Below are 21,338 nucleotides of genomic sequence, written 5' to 3'. Positions count from 1 at the left end.
TAAGACCCCAAAATTCAGTAGCCCTAAGATGGAAGTGTCTTTCCCTCCCACGGTGGTTGGCGGTCGGTGGTGGTCCAGGGCTGGTGGGGTGGGGGAATGGCAGGGGCAAGAAGCAGCGTGGCCATCATCGACATGCAGTTTTCTCATGTTCCTGTTGTCACCATTTGAAGCCAGCAAAAAGAGCGGGGACAGTCCAGGCCAGGGAATGGCCTGGATGTTCTGCGGTCATTTCCACTTACACTCACCGGCCCAAATTCAGCTCCTGGCCTCCCCCACTGCAGAGGGATGCTGGGAAATGGGGTCTGTAGTTGGGTGACCACAGGTCCAGGTAACACTGGGGTGTTCTATTATGAAAATGAAGGGAAGGAAAGCGTGCTCAGGGGACAGTGAGCAGTTTTGGCCATGCCTCCTTCCCTCTTCCCCTGCTGTCCCTGCTCTCAGCCCAGGCGAACCTGTCACCTGTGCTCCTGGCTCTTTCTCTACCAGCCTTTCGGCAGGACTTGCTTCAGAAAGTGGCCCCCTTCTTCTGACATTATCAGCTGCTCCCTCCCCTGGGGTCCTCCTTCTGAGCCCCTCTCCCGTGAATTGGAAGCCCTTCACTGGGCCACGTGATTCACTCCACCTGTTGCCCCGATCACCCTCCTTCGCTGAAGACAAGCTACATGTGCTTCTCAGCTCCTCCTCCACCTGCTGTAATCTAAACCTGCCCCCACCTCTCCCCGGGAACAGCTCTTGCTCGTGTCCCCCGTGACCTCCTGATAGCCAGAGCTCACAGAAAATTCGCGGTGCTTATTTTGCTTGATTTCCCTCCTCTGGCCTAACCACGGTGACTCAGTCTCCTGCGTCAGCTTCTCATCCTTAACACTGTCCCCAGATGTTGAGTCCCCAGGGTCTTAGCTTTGTCCCCTCCTCTCTACTCTCCGCCCTGTGGCAGATCCAAATTGTCATTACCGCCCTAACCCCGAGGTCTCCCGGGTCTGTTTCTCCAGCCCGGATAGGTCAACTTTGCTGCTCAACCTCGTACCCCAAACTTAACGAATACTACCCCAAACTCATCATTTCTGCCCTTCTCCGGAGACAAAAAAGAACACCCTTCCTCTCCCCTCAATCTTTACCCAAGTCAGTGATGTCACCATCTAAATACTAAGTGACGCCAGAGCCCTTCTCATCCCCTCCCCGCCTGCTGCAATCAGCCGCCCCGTCAATTCCACCTCCTGAATCTGGCTCGAATCTGCCCCATCGCTTTGATCCTCATTGCCCCGCCCCTCAGTACCTGCCTCATTTCTCTTTCCTGGGCTATTAAACTCACCCCCGAACTGATCTTCCCAGCTTCTATTTCAGCTCTCTCTCCAGTAGATCTTCTGTGCTGTGAGAGTGATAACCCTAAAATGCAAATCTTATGATGTCACTGTCTGTTGGTGTCTTCCTGTTGTTTTGTCTGCATTCCCTGGCATGGCCCACAAGCTCCTGTCCTCCCATCTAGCCTGCCCCTTCTCCGCCAGGCGCTTGGGCTCCTCTCGCCAACTGAACCAGTCACCCCAGGCTTCCTCATGCCTTTGGGGGCTCCCGCGTGGAGCACACTTTGTTGCCCTGCCTCTCCAGGGAAACTATGTGCCTCCTTCAAGGTTGCCTCTTCTGGGAAGCCTGGAGCAGTGCCTGCTACGTGGTAGGTGCTCACTGTGTGTATTAGATCAGTGCCTGAGGCTGTCCCTGAAATTTCCCTCCCCCACCCCGAAGAGCTTGGTTTTCCTTGATCTGTGCTTCCTTAGAAATTTGTGAGCCTCTCTACTGAACCACTTACTTCGTTATGCAGTAAAGGTCTGTCTCGCCCTGCACCCCCGCCAACCCCCAGGAGGGGCCAAAGATTTGAGAGCTGAGGACCTGGTCTTAGTTGCCTGTAATTGATTCTCCAGCACAGCGAGCACCTGGGTTGCTTACGGCTGGAGCATAATGTGGTTTTGTCAATCACTTACTATATTGGGTTGTGGCCATTTCCTTTTATGGTCATATCTTATCCTTTTCTAGGTACTTAGTGCCTGGCTTAAGATAGGCATTTAATAGGTGTTTGATGAATTAGTAATAGATGTTTGTTGATTGAATGAATGGATGCATTACTTATGTCAATTACAAAGCAGGGGATTAAGTGCTTAATGAATGACGCAGACAATAAGCGCTTTGGGGGTTTTGAAGAGGCAAAATCAGCTGGGCTACAGCAGTCCAGTACTTGCCTGGGGCAGTATGGGAGTGGGCATGCGAGTGCGACATCATTCAGGTCGGCCTGAGACGTGGATAAAGAAAAGCTGAGAGCTTTCCAGGAAGAAGAGACCGCCTGGAAAAAAGGCACAGGGCAAAGTGACAGCAGGGACAGCCTAGGTGTAGCTAGATGGTCAGAGAATTTAGTAAAATGTGAGCCTGGAACAGCGTACGAGGGCCAGGCAGGGAATCTGCAGTGTGGAGTGGCTGGATTAGTGCGGGAGAGGCTGGAGGCAGGAAGCAGGTTAGGGGCACTGCAGGAGAGAGGCAGAGGTAGCGGCAGTGGGGACAGAAGGGAGAAGTGGACGGGAGGCCAACCCATATTAGTCCTTGTGACTGAGTAGTTAGAGCGGTTAAAGGATGGGGAGCGTGCCAGACAGCTTGACCTGGATCGCATGTGGGAAACCGACGCCGTTAATTGAAACTGGGAAGTCACAGAGAGGCCCCCGTTCTATGGAAAATAATGGGTTGCATCTGGGACTTGGAATTTGGAAGGATCTCCAAGGGTACATTCCCCTTTAACAGCCAGAAACAGGATTCTGCTGTGCAGATGAGAAAGGTAGAGATTTTGGAGTTATCTGCATAGAGCTGATAGTTGAGAATTAATTAATTCTTCAAGGGAGAAAGTACACATGAAGAGAAAGTGGACTGAGGACTAAATCCGGAGTGTGAGATTTGGGGAACGCTGACAACTAGGATTATACAGAAGGAAGGGAGCTAGGGAGGGGGTTGGGGCAAAGGTGATCAGCATGAAAATCAGATGTCAAAAGATGATGCCAAAAAAAGGGTCCAGGCATGAGTGCCTCAGAGCTCCAAAACCCTGAAAACCAAAGAAAGACCTTCAGATTTGTAAGGAAGGAGAACCTTGGTGATTTCTAATCCAGAGATGGTGGAGGTTCAGGATGGAGAAGATGCAGAGGAATTAAAGGCAGTAGGTGTGACCACAGAGTTTAAGATGTTTCATTTGCTGGGAAGTGGAGGGGGTGGAAGGGAGGGAGAAGGTAGGAAGAAGCCAGAGGAATAGTAATATTTATCCCATAAAAGCATTTTTTTAAATAGAGATATAATTTATATACAATAAACTGCATATTTTTGAAATGTACAATTTGATAATTTTGCCAAGCCTACACCTGTACTACCATTACCACAATCAAGAAAATGAATTTCTTTATCACCCAAAAATAGTTTTCTGGTGCCATGTTGTGATTCCTCACTCTGCTCCTTCCTACCCCATTCCCAGCCCCATCCCCAGGCAATCTGTTACTACAGATTAGTTTGTATTTTCTAGAAATATCTGTAAATGGAATCATACAGCATGTAGTCTTTTTTTTGTCTGGCTTCTTTAATAACATTTTATTGCCGAGCAGTATATCACTGTATGGCTAGACCACAGTTTGTTTATTCATTCAACTGTTGATGGTTGTTTCCACTCGTTGATTGTTACAAATCAAGTAATTATGAACATTTATTTACATATTTTTGTGTAGACATATCCTTTTTTCTTTTGGATAAACACCTAGGAGTGGAATGGCTGAATCAAATAGGAGGTGTATGTTTAACTTTTAAGAAACCACCAAATGGTTTTCCAAGTGGTCATACGTTTTATAGTCCCATCAACAGCATATGAAGAGTTCCAGGTCCTCCACACCCTCACCGATGTGGTCTGGTTGAGCTTTTAAGGGTTAACGGTTCTGATGGGTTTATGGCAATATCTCATGATAGTTTTAATTTGTATTTCCCCCAGTGATTAATGATTAATGATTAATGATGTTACCACCTCTTTGTTGAAGTGTCTGTTCACATCTTTTGCCCATCTTTAAAAGTTGGGTTCTTTGATTTCGTATAATTGAGTTTTGAGATTTCTTTGTGTTTTCTGGATACAAGGCTTTTATCAGCTATTTGCTTTGCAGATAATATTTTCTCCCGGGCTGTGGCTTGTCTTTTCATTCTACTAACAGTATCATTTGAAGAGCAGGCATTTTAAATTTCAATGAAATCATTTGTCAACGTTTTATTTTATGGGTTTTGCGTCTGGTGTCACATCTAACAAATGTTTTCTAATTCAAGGTCACAAAGATTTTCTTCTAGAAGTTTTTTAGTTTTAGGTCTATGATCCATTTTTTTGTGCTAATTTTTGTATCTGGTGTGAGACGGGGTTTGTTTTATACAGAGTACAAGACGGGGCTTGACAGACGTTGTTGTTTCTTTTTTAAACATAAATATCCAATAGGTCGAGCACAATTTATTGAAAAGAACTTTATCTTTTTCCCTGCACCTCTGTCAAAATCAATTGTCCACATATGTATGTGTCAGAATAGTAATTTGTGAAGGAGTAGAAGTCAACATAAAACCTTTCAATAGCCGAGACAAGTTTGACTTAAACATGCATAGAGTGTCTCCTGCTCTTATCAGGTGAGGTGCCACGCACTAGGGACCGAAAAGATTAACGAGTAAAAGTTAAAGACTAATCCGATAATTGGGTCGCTGCTTCTGCCGTTTAGTAAATGTAGGCGTGTAGCGGGGAGAGTCCAGGAGGGAAGGGGTGAGTTTAGTTTGGGCCCTACTGAATCTGAGATGGACATTTACATGGAGATATCATGGCCGGTGGACGTAAGTGAAATATCCCCACGGAGGTGGCTGTGGACGAGATCACGTAGGAAGCTCCTGGGAGTGCGGCAAGGAGCAGGCTCTGCATGGCCCCTTGGGGCTCCCTGATATTTAAAGGGCAGGCAGAAGATGTGTAGCTTGAGAGAACAGGCAGAGAAGCAGGAGGAAAGTCCCAGGGGCGTCATGTCATGGAAGCCGAAGATGCTGAGGGTCTCAGGCAAAAACAAAAAAGAAGTAAAGACAAAAGAAAAAAAAGTTCCCGGGACTCTCATACGCAAAGAGAACCCGGGAGGCGGCCTGATGACGTGGTCTAGCAGCTCACGGGCTGGACCATGGCTGCTGTCAAGAGCTCTGTGTTCCTGGGCAAGTCGCTAAACTGGTCCCTGTCTCAGTTTTCTCACTTATAAACCAGTTGCAGGGTTGTGTGAGGATTTAATGAGATGATACACATGATCTTCTTTGAGTTGCACCTGGCAGATACAAACAGTAGCACCAGCTCAGGATAGAATTAGACAAGGAATCAGGAGCATCCGTCGATTTTGCAAAAATGGTGATTGATGGTTATTTACCTTGTAAGTACAGTTTGAGTGGGATGGAGGGGACAATAGGGGGAGTGTGGGGGGGTTGAGGAGAATGTGGGACAAGGGGGAGTTAGCAAATGTCGAGCAGTCACTTGAGAAATGTGGCCTGAATTGAAGGTGACAGAAGGGAAAGCTGGAGGGACCTGCTTGGGCAGTGCAGTCAGTGGAGGGTCCCCACGGGAGGGGATGGCTCTGGCCATGTTTTAGCGGAGGGGAACCAGCTGGTCTGGGGCAGCAGGGAAGCACGGTGAGGCAGAGAGCCAGGCTTGGGGGGGCTCTCCTAGAAGAAGACCCTCCTTATCTGAGCCCGATGGAAAGAGGTGGGGGCACCAAGTTGAGGCAGTTCACCAAGAGCGGCCTGGGTTTGGCCAGCCTGTGGGCCGAGAGTGAGGAGGTGAGAGAGGGCGGTGGTTAGATGTGCAGGTCCCTGTTATGGGCTGAATTGTGTCCCCTCTAAGTTCCTGTACTAAAGTCCCAACACCCAGTACCCCAGAATGCGACTGTATGTGCAAATAGGATCTTTATAGAAGTAATTGAGTTAAAGTGAGGTCATGTGGGTGGAAGCTAAGCCAGCACGACTAATGTCTTTCAAGTAGAGGAGATAAGGACACAGACTCGCGTAGCGGAGAGAACTTGTGAAGACACAAGGAGAAGACGGCCGTCCTCAAGCCAGGGACAGAGGCCTCAGAATGAAACCAAAGCTGCCGACACCTTGATCTTGGGCTTCTAGCCTCTAGAACCATGAGAAAATCCGTTTCTGTGGTTTAAGCCTCCCAGTCTGCGGTGCTTTGTCGCGGCGGCCCCAGCAAACGGGCAGTCTGTCATTTATGAGGACAAGGGGGTGCCTCGTTGCCCCCCAGGAGAGGGGGAGCGGTGTGAGCTTGTGGTGGACCAGCCTGCACAGTGGTGCGATCGCCTCCAGCAGGAGGGATGACTGGGGCCAACAGGGGTGAGAAGAGGGCCCCCGGGAGGACAGAGGTGAGTGAGGAAGCTGGGGCCAGACGAGCGGTGGGGCGGGGGCCCCGGGGAGCAGGCAGCCGGGGACTTGGCTTGGGAGCAGAGCTGACTGGTTGCCTGGAGGCGCACATCCCCTCTTCCTGTCAGCGCAGGGCTCGGACCTGCTGAGCCGAACAGCTGTAGGCGTGTTATAGATACTGCCTATAAAAGGCTCTCCAGTAAAACCTCTTTATTTCCACCCTCGAAGATGTAAGAGTTGTCGAAGTGCTTTGAAATCTTCAGCAACAAGACGCTGGAAGAACCAAGGGATTAGGCGTTTGGTTTTCCAATCCGAGGGGTCACTTCTGCGCAGCTGAGAAGTTGTGGAGGGAGAGCAGGCCCTGTTCCGATGTACACAGGTGAGCCGAGGGCAGGAGAGCCGCCAGCCCCTGGCAGGAGGGCTCCGCACGGGTCCTCCGTCCTGCAGGCCCCCGGGGGAGCTGCCCCCGGTCCGCGCACCATCTGGTGCTTACTGCCCTGGGCGCGATGTCTGCTGCTGCTGGCGGTAGGACATGAAAAGGCAGTGGCCTTGCTTTATTTATTCGCTCAATACCATTCATTAAGAGCTCAGCGCGTGTGTGCCCGGGATGGCACAGTTGCAGAGATGAGTCAGGCACGGCCCTCGCCCTCAGGGAGCCGGCTGTCTAGGGGAGAAAAGATGGACAAACAAATAGGCACAATAAATAATAAAAAGTCAGAAGTGGTCACTGTCTGAGGAAAGCTACTGAGACGTTTCTGTGGGCGTTCGAAGGAAGAGGGAATTGATTTGGGATGGAAAATCTGAGGAGTTTCAGAGGACGGAGAGATTGCCCTGGGCTTCTAAGGAACCAGCTAGATGAGGAAAATCATACACAGAAATGGAAAGATGAGCACCCCTGCAAGGCAGTGCTTGGAAATCCAAGGAAAGCGCCAGGCCCGGGAGTCAGGGGAGACTTCTTGGAGGAGATGGGCCTGAGGGGAAGAGAGGCCTGGTAGGGAGCTGGGGAACAAGGGACAGGGCCAGTGTCAGCAGAGGCTTGGAAGAGGAAACACAAGAGGCTAGCCCAGGTTTTAGCACGAAGGTCCTGTCACTGTGGGGGTGACGGAGGTACTGTGGGTAGGAAGGTGTGTGGAAGCCAGGCTGCAGAAGGCCAATGGCACCCTAGAGCCTCGACTGAGACCAGCCCTTCAGACAATGGGGAAGGGGTGTGAGCAGGTCAGTGGTGATACGGCCTCCCCGGGCGGTCAGGGCCACAGCCACTGGGGTGAGAAGGGAGCACCACAGTGGCGGAGGGGCGCCCTCTCCAGGGTGGACGTAGGCATGGGCTGAGTCCTGTGCACGCTGCTCGTCACCCCTGGGGCCCCGCTGTGGGGCAGCCGGACACAAGAGTGCTGCTTGGTAGCGCCTGCTGGGGACATGTTCGTCTGGTGTCCCGCGAGGGCCTGAGCCGTCCCCTCGTCTTTGCTGCCCGCAGCCCGGGGTCTGGTTCCTGTTGTCATCCTTATTATTCCGATTCCAACATGTTTGATGCCAGCCAACCTCCCAGGAGAGGCTCTTCCCAGCCAGAAATCAATCACTGTCTAAACCCTAATAAAGTGGTGCCCAGAATGGCACGGAGGTTGGGAAGGGAGGGCAGGACTGTGGGTCTTAGTGAATTGGCGCGCACCTGCCAAGGACCCCTGGATGCAGAGTCCCGGGGGCCGAGGGGACCCCGTGTGTCCCTTAGTGTGCAATTCCCACATTCCCTCTCCTCCCCCAGCCACGATCCCTCTGTCTCAAAGAGTGTCCAGTGGTTCTCTGCGAGTTGATTGGTTGGAGTCCTGCACATCAGGGTTTATATTAGCACGTTTTCTTTGTGTGCTTGGGCTGCCGTAACAAAACACTACACACTGGGTGGCTTCCACAACAGACATTTATTTCTCATGGTTCTGGAGGCTGGAAGTCTGAGATCAGAGAGCCAGCAAGGTCAGTTTCAGGTGACAGCCTTCTTCCCGGCTTGAGGGTGGGGGAAGTAGGGTGGGAACCCTCTCTGGAGTCCCTTCTTCTAGGGCACTCATCCTATCAGATCAGGGCCCCACCTTTATGACCTCATTTAACCTTAATTACCTCTTAAAGGTCCTATCTCTAAATAAATGAAGTCACGTTAGGGCTTTAACAAATGAATTTCGGGGGACAGAATTCAGTCCACAGCATACACATCTGCAAAAAGAGAGCAGACAGGACCAGTAGGCCATTGTACTTGTGTGGCTGCTGTGGGGCAGGTATAATTGTGGCCTTCGGGTCCTGATGGGGCAGAGGCGAGTCCAGTGTGACTCTGCAGCATGAAAACATTGCTGAACTAACTCCTCCCCACAGTCTCGGGAGAGGCCCGAGTTCCCAGATTTGCAGGGGATGTGGGAATTTTCTGAGAGATTGTTTTATTAATTAATCCATCTGATTACAAGTGATTTATTAAATATTTAACAGGTTGTAGATGGAAACGTTGGTCATAGTGAGGTCACATGGCGCAAAGAGAAAGATACCTGCCCCCAGTCTAAAAACCTCATGGGGGCTGGACGCATCACCCGTGGGAATTTCCAGACGTCCAGGGTCCAGCCTGTTGGTGTTTCAGAGCTGGTTTGCCTTGGTTGGTCTTCCGTTGTGGTGATTATAAGGCTTACATGCCCTAATTCTGTGGATTGAAAGTTTGTGTCTTCCCAGAATTCATCTGTTGAAACTCAAACCCCCAGTGTGATAGTATTAGGAGGTGGGGCCTAGGTGAGGTCATGAAGGTGGGGCCCCCATGATGGGATCAGTGCCCTTTTAAAAGTGACTGGAGAACTCGCCCTCCCTCTCTCTGCCGTGTGGGGGCATAGTGAGAAGATAGCCACCTGCAAATCCCTTCCTGGGACCCAATCATGCTGGCACCCTGAACTCTGGCTCCCCAGCCCCCAGAACTGAGAGGAACAAATGGCACCCCCTCCAGGACTTTGTTACAGCAGCCTGAGCTGACCAAGACACACCCTCCTAGTCCACTCCCTCCTCAGTAGCGCTCCTCTGGGAAGACGAGCTTCATTAGAAGGAAGATGCACTGTGGTTAAGGGTGCAGGGTCCGTATGAGACTGACCTGGGACCCCCTCCCTCCTCGACACCTTCCCCTGCTACCTCTGTTTTCTCATTTCCAAGTGAGGATGCTGACATAACACACTCACCTCCTGGAGCTGCTCCAGATACTCAGACGTGTCCACTAGGCACTCAGCCTGATGTGGTCACTGGATAAACGTGTGCCTGTGACATGAGGCTTGTGTGCCTCGGAGCCAGTGCCTCCTTTCCCTGACTTGCGCCCGATGACGCTGACGATCTCTAACATCTTATGTGTCTCTTTCCTGTGTCTAGGGCTGAGCTGATGGTTTCTGTTATATTTGTAACAATGAAACATTTTCCCGCATCACATCTTTTGGAGAACCCCGATGTCTAAAACTGACGGGTGTGGAGTTGTGCTGATCGAAGCTGGCGTGGGGCTAGAGACCCCCTCCACCTCTTGCAGGAACCCACGTCTTGCAGGAACAGCATTTGAGAATCGCTCCCCTGGGCTGCCCTGCTTGACTTCTGTTCCCAGAGTCTTTCCCCCGGGAGATCACAGTGTAATCGTTCAGGTTTCTCCTTCCTCAGTAACAATCTTATTCTGGTCTTGCTGCCCTAAGGTCCCCTGGGTAGGGATTTGAGATGTCCCAGGTTCTTCAGTCATACACTTGTGGTCCTTTGGCCACTCCCTCAGGTGGCTCATCCTATCAGGTGTGCGTGGACTTTGCTCCTTAACTCACAGAAGCTCACATTATTGCCTTAGTCTTGGCTGCACCTCTGTCTCCCAACTTTTGGCCAACCTGTGTAAATCTAATTTTTGTTGTTCAGCAAGGCTATGCATACAAATAAATCCACAAATCAGGAAAAATGCTTTGTCATATTCTGTGTCCTGGCTTTGGTATCGGAGTTGGGTCACTGTAGGGATGGGAGCATCATACAGAAAAGACGGCAGGGAACCTGGATTGCTGGCCACACTGGCCACAGAGAGTCAAGGGCCACGTGTCAGGGGAATCTATGAGGCTTGATTGTCCATGTTGCTCTTCTGAGGCTTCAACCTCTGCAAGATAAGCTTGATCTTTCTTTCCTTATTTTTGTAGCAGCTTTATTGATATATAATTCATATACCACACAGTTCACCCATTTAAAGTATACAGCTCGGTGATTTTTTAGTATACTCACGGCGTTGGGCACCCATCTCCACGATCAATTTTAGAACATTTTTGTCATCCGAAAAGACAGACTGTATGCATTAGCAGTCACTCCCCATTTATCCCCAACTTCCCACCACCACCACCACCACCCTCCTGGGCAACAACTAATCTACTTTCTGTCTCTATGGGTTCCCTTATTCTGGACACTTCACATAAATGGGATCTTCCAACATGTAGTCTTTTCATGTCTGGCTTATTTCACTGAGTATAATGTCTTCAAGGTCCATCCATGTTATGGCATACATCAGTACTTCATCCATTTTTATTTTTTAATAGTATTCCATTGAATGGGTAGACCACATTTTGTTCATCCATTCATCAGTTGATGGGCACAGGGGTTTTTCCACTTTTGGGGCTATTATGAACAATGCTGCTGGGAACATTTGTCTGTAGGTAGAGATTTTCCATTTTACAACATCCTCTACCAAGAGAATGAATGATATCAAGAGATAGATTATTGAGTGTTTGCCATGCACCAGATGCTGTGGTGAACACGTCACTTCACACATACTATCCATGTAATCTTTGCAAGTAGCCCAAAGAATAGGCTCTCTCCCCATTTTACAGGCGAGGAAACTGAGGTCCCATAGCTAAAATGGGGCGGGCTGGGATTTGAACTCAGGTCTCTATGATAGCATGACAGTTACCCTTAACTGCTTCCAGAAGCTGGGCAGCCATTGGTACCACACCACTCTGACCATTCACATTGATAAAGTCACACTGATTAAATTCATATGCCGTGCCACTTACAGACATTATCTTGCTGAATTTTCATACCAACCTCAAGAGGTTATCTTACTATTTCTCATGTCCAATGAAGAAAGAATTCATAGAAACTATGTAGCTCACTGGCTGTTGCGGCTTCTTGATGTCGGAGCCTGGATACCAGCACTCAGCAGCGTCTTGCAGCTGCTCCTGAGACAGCTCTCCTTCTCAAACCTGGCCTCCTTTAACCCTGCATCACCTCAAGGAGAGTCTCTCATATGCCCAGGAGACCATCTTCAAAGGACAGCCACCATCTCCCTTCCTTTGCACACATGTGCCTGTGTGTGCGTATAAACGTATATCCTAGGGTATCCCTATGCCTAAGCTTAGGTACCTCTTACAGGTAGGACCCCTGGTGGCCTGCTGTGGCATTACAGGGTTCCTGGGGCAGACATCCACCTTAGAATTCACTGCTACACCTGGCTGCAAACGGAGACACTTAGCAAGTAGAGGATGTGCTTTGGTGACAGTTCTGAGGATGACAGGGTGGAGGGCGATGTGGGTAGCTGCCTGGAAGAGGAAGGTGGCAGTGGGGGGAGACTGGAGAAGGAGGAGGGGTAACGGCAGAGGGTACCAACTGTCTCCATGTGGTTGCCTGCCCACAGCTGCGATCTTGGATGACCCCATGGAGTGCAGCAGAGGGGAGCGGCTCTCCATCACCCTGGCCAAGAACCGCATCAACCGTGCTCCTGAGAGGCTGGGCAAGGCCAAGGTCGAAGTGGACATCTTTGAGCTTCTCAGAGACAGCGAGTACGAGACTGCAGAAACCAGTACGTAGAATGGGCAGGGCTGCCGTCTGCTTCCCCTGCTGGCAGAGGAGGGGCTGGTGGTGTGAGCTGCACCCATCGCCAGGCCTGTGATGCCGGTATTCCCAAGAGAGGGAGCGAAACATGCCCCAGGGGCCCCATAGGGCTGAGTCTACACAGGATCCCAGGCTTTGTTGCAAATCGTGTGTGGAGTAGAATTAAGACAGGAAATTCATTCATTCATTCATTCATTCATTGACTTACTCATTCATTCTTTCCAATATTGATTCATTCATCTCTTGGACATTTTGTACACAAATCCCTGAAGGAAACCTTGTGTGAAGAAAGGAGAGATACGGGCAGCCCAAGGGAAGGGCAGTCATTGCACATCTGTTTCCTGTCTTGCTGTCTTGTGCTGAGGGCAGCACTGTGGAAAGAAGCTGGGACTTGGGCTGAAGTTCAGTGACTCACTCCGTGCGGTAACCTTGGACAAGCCACGTATCCTATTCAACCTCAGTTTCTTCATCTGTAAAATGGGAATGCTAGGCTCTACTAGCTTGCAAGTCGTCGTGAGGTTTAAATGACTTACAATAAAGGAAAAGCCTCTGTGAGTTGCAGTGCTTTATAGCCATACAGAGTAGGTCACTCAAGTCACACTTACAAGCCCCTGCTATGCACGGGGCACTGCTTTTAATCCTCCCCACAACTGGAGGGTTAAGTGTTCTCATTCCTACTTTGCCAAAGAAACTGAGGTTCAGAGACACTGGGTAACTTGCCCAACCCCAGAGCTAGTCAATGGCTGAGCAAGTCCTAGACTCTGAACTTGCATCACAACCCTGCAGGTCCAGTGTCCAGTCCATTCCCCCTGCCCTGTAATTCTCTTGTGCGTTGCTGGTATTACCTTGAGAAATTTACAGGATGAGCTTCTAAGTTAGTGGGATGGTGGCTCATAGCTCAGCTGGAGAGGAACAACTCCTGTTCAGAGAGAAGGAGGGGAACCCCTCAGCCCAGGAGATGATGGCCTCTGTTCCCTAAGACTCCGGAGTCCCATCTCCTCCCATCATAGCCCATTTCAACCCTAATGACACTCAATGGTAAAACCAAACCAAACCAAAGAACACCTTGCTTCAGTACACATGTCAGACATCTGGTCTTCTACCTGGGGATCCAGTGCTGCTCCAATCTGGGCTATTCCTATTGCAAGAGAAGAAACACATTTACACTGGCTTAAGTGAAATATGTAGGATATTGTACAGATCCAAAGAGGGGAGCGGGAAGGGAAGAAGGCAGTGGCTCTCTCTGTCTGTCTAACAGCTCTTCTGATGCTCTTACCATATTGGATCCATGCTCTTCCCTCTCTGCTCTTGGTTTCCCCACTTATTCATCATGCAACTGTTCCATGATGGCCATCCAGGCCCAATTGACAACTTGTTCATTCATTCAGGAAATTTTTATTGAGCATTTGCTCTATTTCAGGCCTGATTCAGGATATCCTGCATTGGGAACAATGTAGAAAACAAGATAGACTCAGGCCCTGCCCTCAGGTGGCTTATAGTGTCTCTTCAGCATTCAGCTTTCCCTCGGTGCCTCTTGGTTTGGATTTCCAAGGTAGAGGATCTGGTTGGTCCAGCTCATCTTGCTGTGGCTGGTCTCACAAGCCACAGACATTGGCCGGATGACCTAATAACTACCCTTGGGGAGAATGTCCACTCCTAACGCCTGAGGATGGATTCTGATCACACAGAACAGGGTTGCTGAGGCCAGCAGGATCTATGGACAGAGATGTGTCCAGAAGAAGGAACGGGGAGGGGGTGAGGAAACAGGTACCTGGAATAGTCATTCATTTATTCACTCGGCCAGTCAATAAATACTTAGTGAGTGCATATTATGCTCTATCCTAGGCCATGGGGACTCAGCAGGGAACAGAGTAAAATCCTCGTTGCCATAGAAGTTAAATTCCAGCACAACAAAAGGAAGATTCAGATTTCTTAGGATCTTCCAAATTAAATCATAAATACCAGCGATGACTTCCTGTGACTCTCCCAGCCCCGTCTGTCCTCTAGCGCTTCTTTGTCCAGGTGCAGGTCTCGGACAACGGTCCAGGTTTCTAAAGAGTTCTATAGTCTATTCTTTGAAAAACCCAGCTCCTCCTTCATCGGTGCTTCAGGGTTTCCCTCACAGGACAGAAAGCACGAATCGCCCACGGTGGATGGGGGTCATTAGCAGATATAAATTTCCTCTCCCAATGATCCAGGCTTCGCCGAGAAAATACATCTGAAATATTAAGCCAGATGAATCAGGGGAATAAAGGAAACTGATCTCTTTATTCCACCTCACAGGGCTTTGGAGCATCTTTCTAATGCCCTTCTTCTAGGCACGAAGTATTTTACTAACAAGTGGCCCTTGGTTCAGCTTTTACATCTCAATGTGTCTGAGGCATGATGAGCATTTGTTAGAATAGAGGGCTTTGGATCTTTCTACCCCAAAGGCTTTTCTTCTAAAGCCAGAGCTGCTCCCCGACGATGGATTTTTACCACCACCCAGACAGTTCATAGAAAGAAAGCTTCCAGCTGGATTCTTTTCCTCCCATAGTAAGAGGGGGAGTGGGTGGTGGGTTAGCGCTTTTAGCAGAAGCGTGGTTGGGGCGGGACTGGAGGTGTGTGGCAGTGTCGGGGGAAGGGGAGGAGATCAGAAGGAGGCAGGATCCAGGATGAAGGAGGGACAACAGCTCAGCCGTCCCTGCTTTGAGGAGACTGTGGTGTAAAGAGGAGTGTGGATTTTAGGGTCAGACTGAGCAATTTAAATCCTGGCTCTACTGTTTACTAGCTGTGTGACCATGGACAGGCTGTCTGACCATTCTGTGCCCCAGTTTCCTCATTTGTAAAACGAGGTGATGGTAATATCACCTCCTAGGGGCATTTGGACACAACACGAGACAGTGCAGGTGAGGGAATTCTCACCCTGCACGTAGCAGGTGTTTAGTAAGTGACAGCTGTGGATTTCGTTGTCGTCTTTATTGTCTCCCCACAACCTTGAAGCTAGCTTTCTCCACCTCTTACCATCATCTTTCTCTCTCTCCCCTGATTCAATGTTCAACCACCTCTACCTGGCAGCGAGGTCTACCTCCCGGGCTCCTCTCAAACAGCCTGTCTTTAATGTCAGTGTGCCCCGTGGGGCCTCCATCATAATCGGATATTCCCTTTTTCCCGTTTTCTGGTCTGATGCATCCGACAGCTTTGAGCCTTTGGAAGGCGAGGAGTGCTGCCCAGAGCCAACCACTGCTCAGTGTCATGGCTGGGTCTTCCCTGGGCCAGTGCTCTGGGGCTGATTTGCACTGATGACTTAAAGCTATCTGAGTGGCTCTAGGGCCCTGAACAATGCCCCTCACCTCACACCTGTCACTCCCTGGCTGGGGACTCCACTTCAAGGGGGTGAAAGATCGTAGTGATAACATTCTTGGTTTCGGAAAAGAGAGGCTCTGATCTCAGCTGAGGCGGTAGCCATCCCACAGGGCACCCTGGTGCTTGCTCTCGGCAATAGGTGAGTTTCAAAACCTCTGCACAAACCACAGATAATGAATCACATTCGGGGCAGGCATGTCAGCCGAGAGAAGCAATGGCGATTTCAGAATCAAAGATGATGAAGTGGCGAGAAACTGAAGATGCTGGAGTCTAGAGTTCAACCTTCTCGTTTGATGGTTGAAAGCCTGGCTGGCAGATGGGAAGTGTTACACAGGGCGTTAATTAGTAACAACCTGGACAATAGAAAGAGACCAGAAGCAAACCGCCAGGCTTCTCTCTGGTTCACATGGATTTTCATGCAGTGGGTTTATTCAAAGTGAGGGTCACTGGTAAAGCTTCCTCAGATGCACATCTGATTCCCTCCACCTCTCTGCCTGGGTCACCGTCATTGCCTGAGGCTTCTTGATGTTTGACTCCCCAGCGGCTTCTGCCCAGCCCACAGATCTGAAGTAAGAGGGGTGGACCGGACCTACGAGGTCACCTCCCCTCCCGCCTGTCCCTTCCCTCCTTGGCTCCGGTGCAGGGAGCTCCCACAGGCCTTGCCCTCCTCTGTTCCTATAGATCCGTGTGTCTCCTGTGGGTGAACCTATTAGAGCTTAGCTAAGCGCTACCCCCTTATCACCCAGACACCCGGAGGCACCGTCTCTGCTGCTGCCAGAGACAGACTGAGGTTTAATTTACTGCAGAGCTAAAAGCGGGAGCCTCCCTGTCAACCCCTCGCCTCTGCCTCTGTTTGTCTCTGTGAGACCAAGCGTGCTATCAGCCGTCCACACTGTTTCCCCTGGAAACCCAGAGGCGCGCTGCGTTCCTGGTGAGCCCCATGAGGCCCCAGCGCCTGGAGATGGGCACGGAGCGTGAGGTCCTGGCTGCGTGGCTGCCCCTCCTGCACGGGTTCCTGAGCTTCTCGAAGGCTCTGCGGGTATGACCTCTGGTGATTCAGAGCTGCCCTTGTAGGTGAAGGCAAACATCCCCCCATCAACTCAATAGAACGTCTTCATGTCAGCATAAGGAGAAAAGGGGAGATACTGGAAGAGAAAGGCCTAGGACAGTGATGAGTCATTCAACAAACAGTCCTTGCTCCCCTTCTCTGAGTGGCCCCCCTCACGTATGCATAACAGGGACTCAGAAATGCATCGAATTACAATGCTCAAAAATAACCTGGCTCAAACTCCTCATTTTACAGATGGGGAGACTGAGGCTCACCGTCTTTCAGAGGAGACAGCTAAGACCACATATGGGAAAAGGGACATAAATCTCAGTAGCTCTGCTGCGGACTTGCCAGGGAGTGGCTCTGACAAGGGCAGAGGGAGGTCAGAGATAGGTCAGAGGTGCAGCCAGTGCTCAGGGAAGGCCTCGGGGAAGGCCAGACTTCAGAATGTTTGACGGAAGAGGGGAAAGGAAGAGGGCGTCCATGCAGAAGCCTTAACAGCACACTTGAGGTTGAGGCTTGGGCTCGAGGCAGGAAAAAATGGAGTACCTTGGGTCAGTGACCACTGGGCGTGGCTAAAACTGAGAGTTTCTGTGGGGCGGTGGTGAGGGCGGGGACTGGAGAGCCGTGTAGAACAGCCGTCAGGACACAGGTTCTGGAGTTGGGAGCACCAGGATCCTAATCCTGACTTCACCAGCACCACAGGCTTGTCTCTGTGCCTCACATTCCTCATCTGTAAAATGGGAATAATAACCGTTCTCACTTCATGAGGTTGTTGCAAAGATTAAATGCGATGATGCACTTAGAAGACTTAGAGCAGGGCTAGGTGCCAGCTGAACCCTTTGTAGAGTTCACCTACTAGCATCCTTCTTAGTAGGAGAATTAGTATTGTAACTCCTCCCTCTCAGGATGATTGTAAGTACGGAGCCAGGGTGGTAATGTGTCTGCCAGTCAGTGCCTGCCTGTGTAACATTCCCTTGCACGGTGGTCTGGGACCAGGCTGAGAGCTTTGAATGATATGTCTTTGGTGAGAGGAACCAATGGCAGATTTTTTTTTTCCCTTCCAGTTTGATTGAGGCATAATTGATGTGTGTAAGTTCAGGGTATACAGTATAATGATTTGACTTACATTATGAAATGATTATCACAGTAAGTTTAGTGACCATCCCTCATCTTCCACAGATAGAAAACTAAAGGAATAGAAAAAATGTTTTTCCTTGTGATGAGAACTCTGAAGATTCACTTTCTTAACAACTTTCGTATGTAACATACAGCAGTGTTAATTACACTTATCGTGTTGTACACGACGTCCCTAATTCTTATTTATCTTGTAACCGGAAGTTTGTACCTTTTGACTGCCTTCATCCCATTCCCCCTCCCCGTATCCCCCACTTCTGGTAACCACAAATCTGATCACTTTTCTATGAGTTGGTTTGTTTGTGTTTGAAGAATAATTGATCTACAAGACTGTTCGCTCCTGGTGTACAGCACAGTGATCTGATATTTCTGTGTATTACAAAGTGATCACCATGCTAAGTGTAGTTACCATCTGTCACATACAAAGATGTTACAGTATCATTGACCGTGTTCCCCATGCTGTTCATTTCATCCCTGTGATAGCCAGTGGCACTTTTGAGTTCTCTAAGACCCTAGGGCACCCTGGCCAGAGCGGTACCCATCGTGGGTGGGCCAGTGCAGAGATCCAGCTCTCCCACCTTCACGGCTCCCTTCTCAGAGGCCATCAAGGCCGGTCCATTCAGCCCCTTGTCCAGTCACAGAACTGAGAGTGGACCGTGCCCCGAGGCTTTCGCACAAGAAGGAGGCAGTTCTTGGTGCTGATGAAGGCAGTTGTTTTCCTCACTCCCACTGGTCAGGGCTCCACTTGGAGCTTGGCGTGAACCAGGACCAGACACACAGAGACCTTGCTCTCCCTCTCCACTCGGGCTTCAGAGCCTTGACGTGTTTTTATGTGAAGGCCTCAGTTCTCCCAGCCCCTGCTGCACGTCTCTGTCAGCTCCCGATGACCTCGATTGTTTACACAGGGGCTCAGAGAGGGCCACGCTGTCAAGTGAGGAGGCCCCAGGTTCCTCGTCCCCACCCGGAAAGCTGCCTTTTCCCTGGAGGGCCTGCGATCAGTGTGCCTACAACTCACCCCTCTGGACCATCTGCAGCACAGCCGGACCTTCCCCTCCCTGTGTAGACACAGGGAAGGAGCAGCTCCCACAAACATCTCCTGTGCAGGCCAGGTGTCTGAGGGGAAGTCCGATCCAGGCTGGAGCTGGTATCTCCCCGGGAGAAGAAGTTCCCCTTTCCTCCAACACCCCACCGTGGTCTTTTATTCCTGCAGCTGCTCTGTCAGTTGCCTTCCAACTCCTCTGCTGGCTGGGAAACTTCGTTGCCATGGCAACGTCACTCCTGTCTCTTCCTTGCTCCCTGGGAGGCAGAGGTAGAGTGCACCTCCCTCTCCTCCATCCCTCACAAAACTGCTCAGAGACCCTCACGAGACAGCCGAGGGCCTCCAGAATCAGGGTCCAGGAAGTTTCAGAGCCGAGGCCCCTTGGAGACGATTTTCATTTTTATTGTGCGGGCATCCTTCATAGGGAATAAAAGAACAATTCCCAGATCCCAGGAAATCCCCAGGCCATGGCTGCTGGGAATATGATAATTCACTTTCATTGCACTCATTTTGGATCCTTTCAGTTCAGTTGAGCAAACCTCTGTTGAGTGCTGTCTTGTTGCCAGGACTGAATAGATGTGACCCCTTCCCTCAAGGGGTTTCTGATCCAGCGGGAGATGGGAGATGATCACTCACAACAGTGAACTCAGGTCCGCAAACCCTTGAGGCTGGTTGTGTTTAGAATCTAGAGCTTTTCGGATACTGGGCAGGTCACGTGGTGCTTATACCATATATTAAGTAGGATTTCGGGTGGGGTTTGGGGCTGAACCCCATACTCAAAATTAAATGCACACTTGCATGCAACTATTCACATATTATGACTAGCTTCACATCTATCTATTTAGATCAGATTTTGACACCAAATGAGTTTGATGAAAACCATCCAGTTTCAGAGCCTTTTGGATTTTGGAATTGGGAAGAAGGGGTTGTGACCTTCTGTAAGAATTTCATTTTAAGAGACATTTCCCCCTATTGAGACCCAGCATAATGAGCTAGCTTGGGGCAGAAGCTGGCCAGGAATTCAGAAAACAGGGACGCTGACCTGTTCAGCATGGAGCTGACTCAGAGCCACAGTGTGATGTGACTGTCAGGAGGGAATGGCACCTTCTTACCTATGGGCAAGAACCAAGCTGGGCACTGGAGGACCAATAGGAGTTTTCCAGGCAAAAGGGCCTGGACCATGGTAGTCTAAGGGTGCTAATAAACTCCTCAGAGAAGTGTTTTTAAATGAATAAAATTAAATAGATAGGATGACCAGGGAAACTAACTATATGGGAATGCAATTAAAAGATTTCAATAGTGATACATCAGTATATGTATTTCTTTATTAATGTATTAAATAGCCAAACCTAGCATAGGATGTAACTACTAGTGTAATGTTGAAGCAATTAGGAATATGAGTGACATTTCAAGATGTCTGCAGCACTGTAAAGTGATATGACACACTCATGATGTCTGTCAGTGACGGAGTCGCAGTGACTGTTAGTATACCGTGCTTTATCGCCTATATTCCAAATTGACAGGAATGCTAAATTTTAGTTAGGGGTTTAGAGAAAATAATGCCATTTTTCTTTCCCCGGTTGTTCACAGACCACTGACTTCCACTCACAGGCCTCAGGCAGCAGGCTAAGACATCCCTGGTCTAGTCAGAGAGAACAACCCGGGAATGGGCTCAGGTAATAGGAAGATACGGAGTGTGTTCCAGGTGAGCTGGCGTGAAGAGGGAGGAGGGGTGATGGGAGGAAGGGCTGGGAGGTTGTATCTTGAGGAGATCAGGCCCATCTGGATTTTACCTGCTCATCAGAAAAAATTTTTTTCATAATGAAATTTTATTTTCTGTAATGATATGTTATAAAGGAAATACATGCTTGTTTATGGAAAGTAGAGAAGGGGGTGGGGGAAGAGCATCATTTAGTGTTCCACCAGTCAAGACAATCTCTATTAAGATCCGAGTTAATCACTAGTAACCAGGGGTGGTTGTGTGGCGCAGTGGTTAAGGAACTGATGCTAGAGCCAGGGGTTGGGGGTTTGAATCCTGACTCTGCCTTTTTTCACTTCTTTGTTCTGCTTTTCTCATCTGTAAAATGAAGTGACTGTAAGATTATCTAGCACATCAGGCTGTTTCCAGAATTAAATACATCAATTCATATAAAGTGCTTAGAATGGGTCGTAATTAGCGCTCAATAAACACGGGCTTTTATAACCTCTTCTTCCAGTCACTCCTCAGAGCAGAACTATTTCCTATATTTGCTTAGTTGTAGCCTTCATATCGATATACATATAATTTTATATCTTGCTTCTTTCTCTTAATATTATTACATAAATATTTTTAATACTATTATAAACTGTTCATAAGCATTTTAAATGCCTAAGTAATATTCCATTTGGGTATATGACCCACACTTTAGATAACTATTCCCTTACGATTGGACATTTAGTTTATTTCCAGTTTTCCACGGAAAGTGTTGAGGGGGCTTTGGTGAGGTTCAGTGGCTCCTTATTGAGCACATA

General features: G+C 49.3%; 1 protein-coding gene across 2 annotated transcripts in view; it reads left to right on the top strand.

Annotated features, from left to right (window-relative positions):
* The window catches only part of GRIK4 (glutamate ionotropic receptor kainate type subunit 4), a 388,102-nt gene that overhangs the window by 215,475 nt on the left and 151,289 nt on the right, over positions 1-21,338 (top strand). For both annotated transcript variants that reach the window (XM_072953873.1, XM_072953874.1), the window contains one exon: positions 12,062-12,226. In XM_072953873.1, the coding sequence (XP_072809974.1) occupies positions 12,062-12,226 (165 nt within the window). The remainder of the gene's footprint in view (positions 1-12,061; positions 12,227-21,338) is intronic.

Source organism: Vicugna pacos, chromosome 33 (assembly GCF_048564905.1).
Source record: "Vicugna pacos chromosome 33, VicPac4, whole genome shotgun sequence".
NCBI classification, from domain to species: domain Eukaryota; kingdom Metazoa; phylum Chordata; class Mammalia; order Artiodactyla; family Camelidae; genus Vicugna; species Vicugna pacos.
This window is presented reverse-complemented; position numbering and strand designations above follow the sequence as displayed.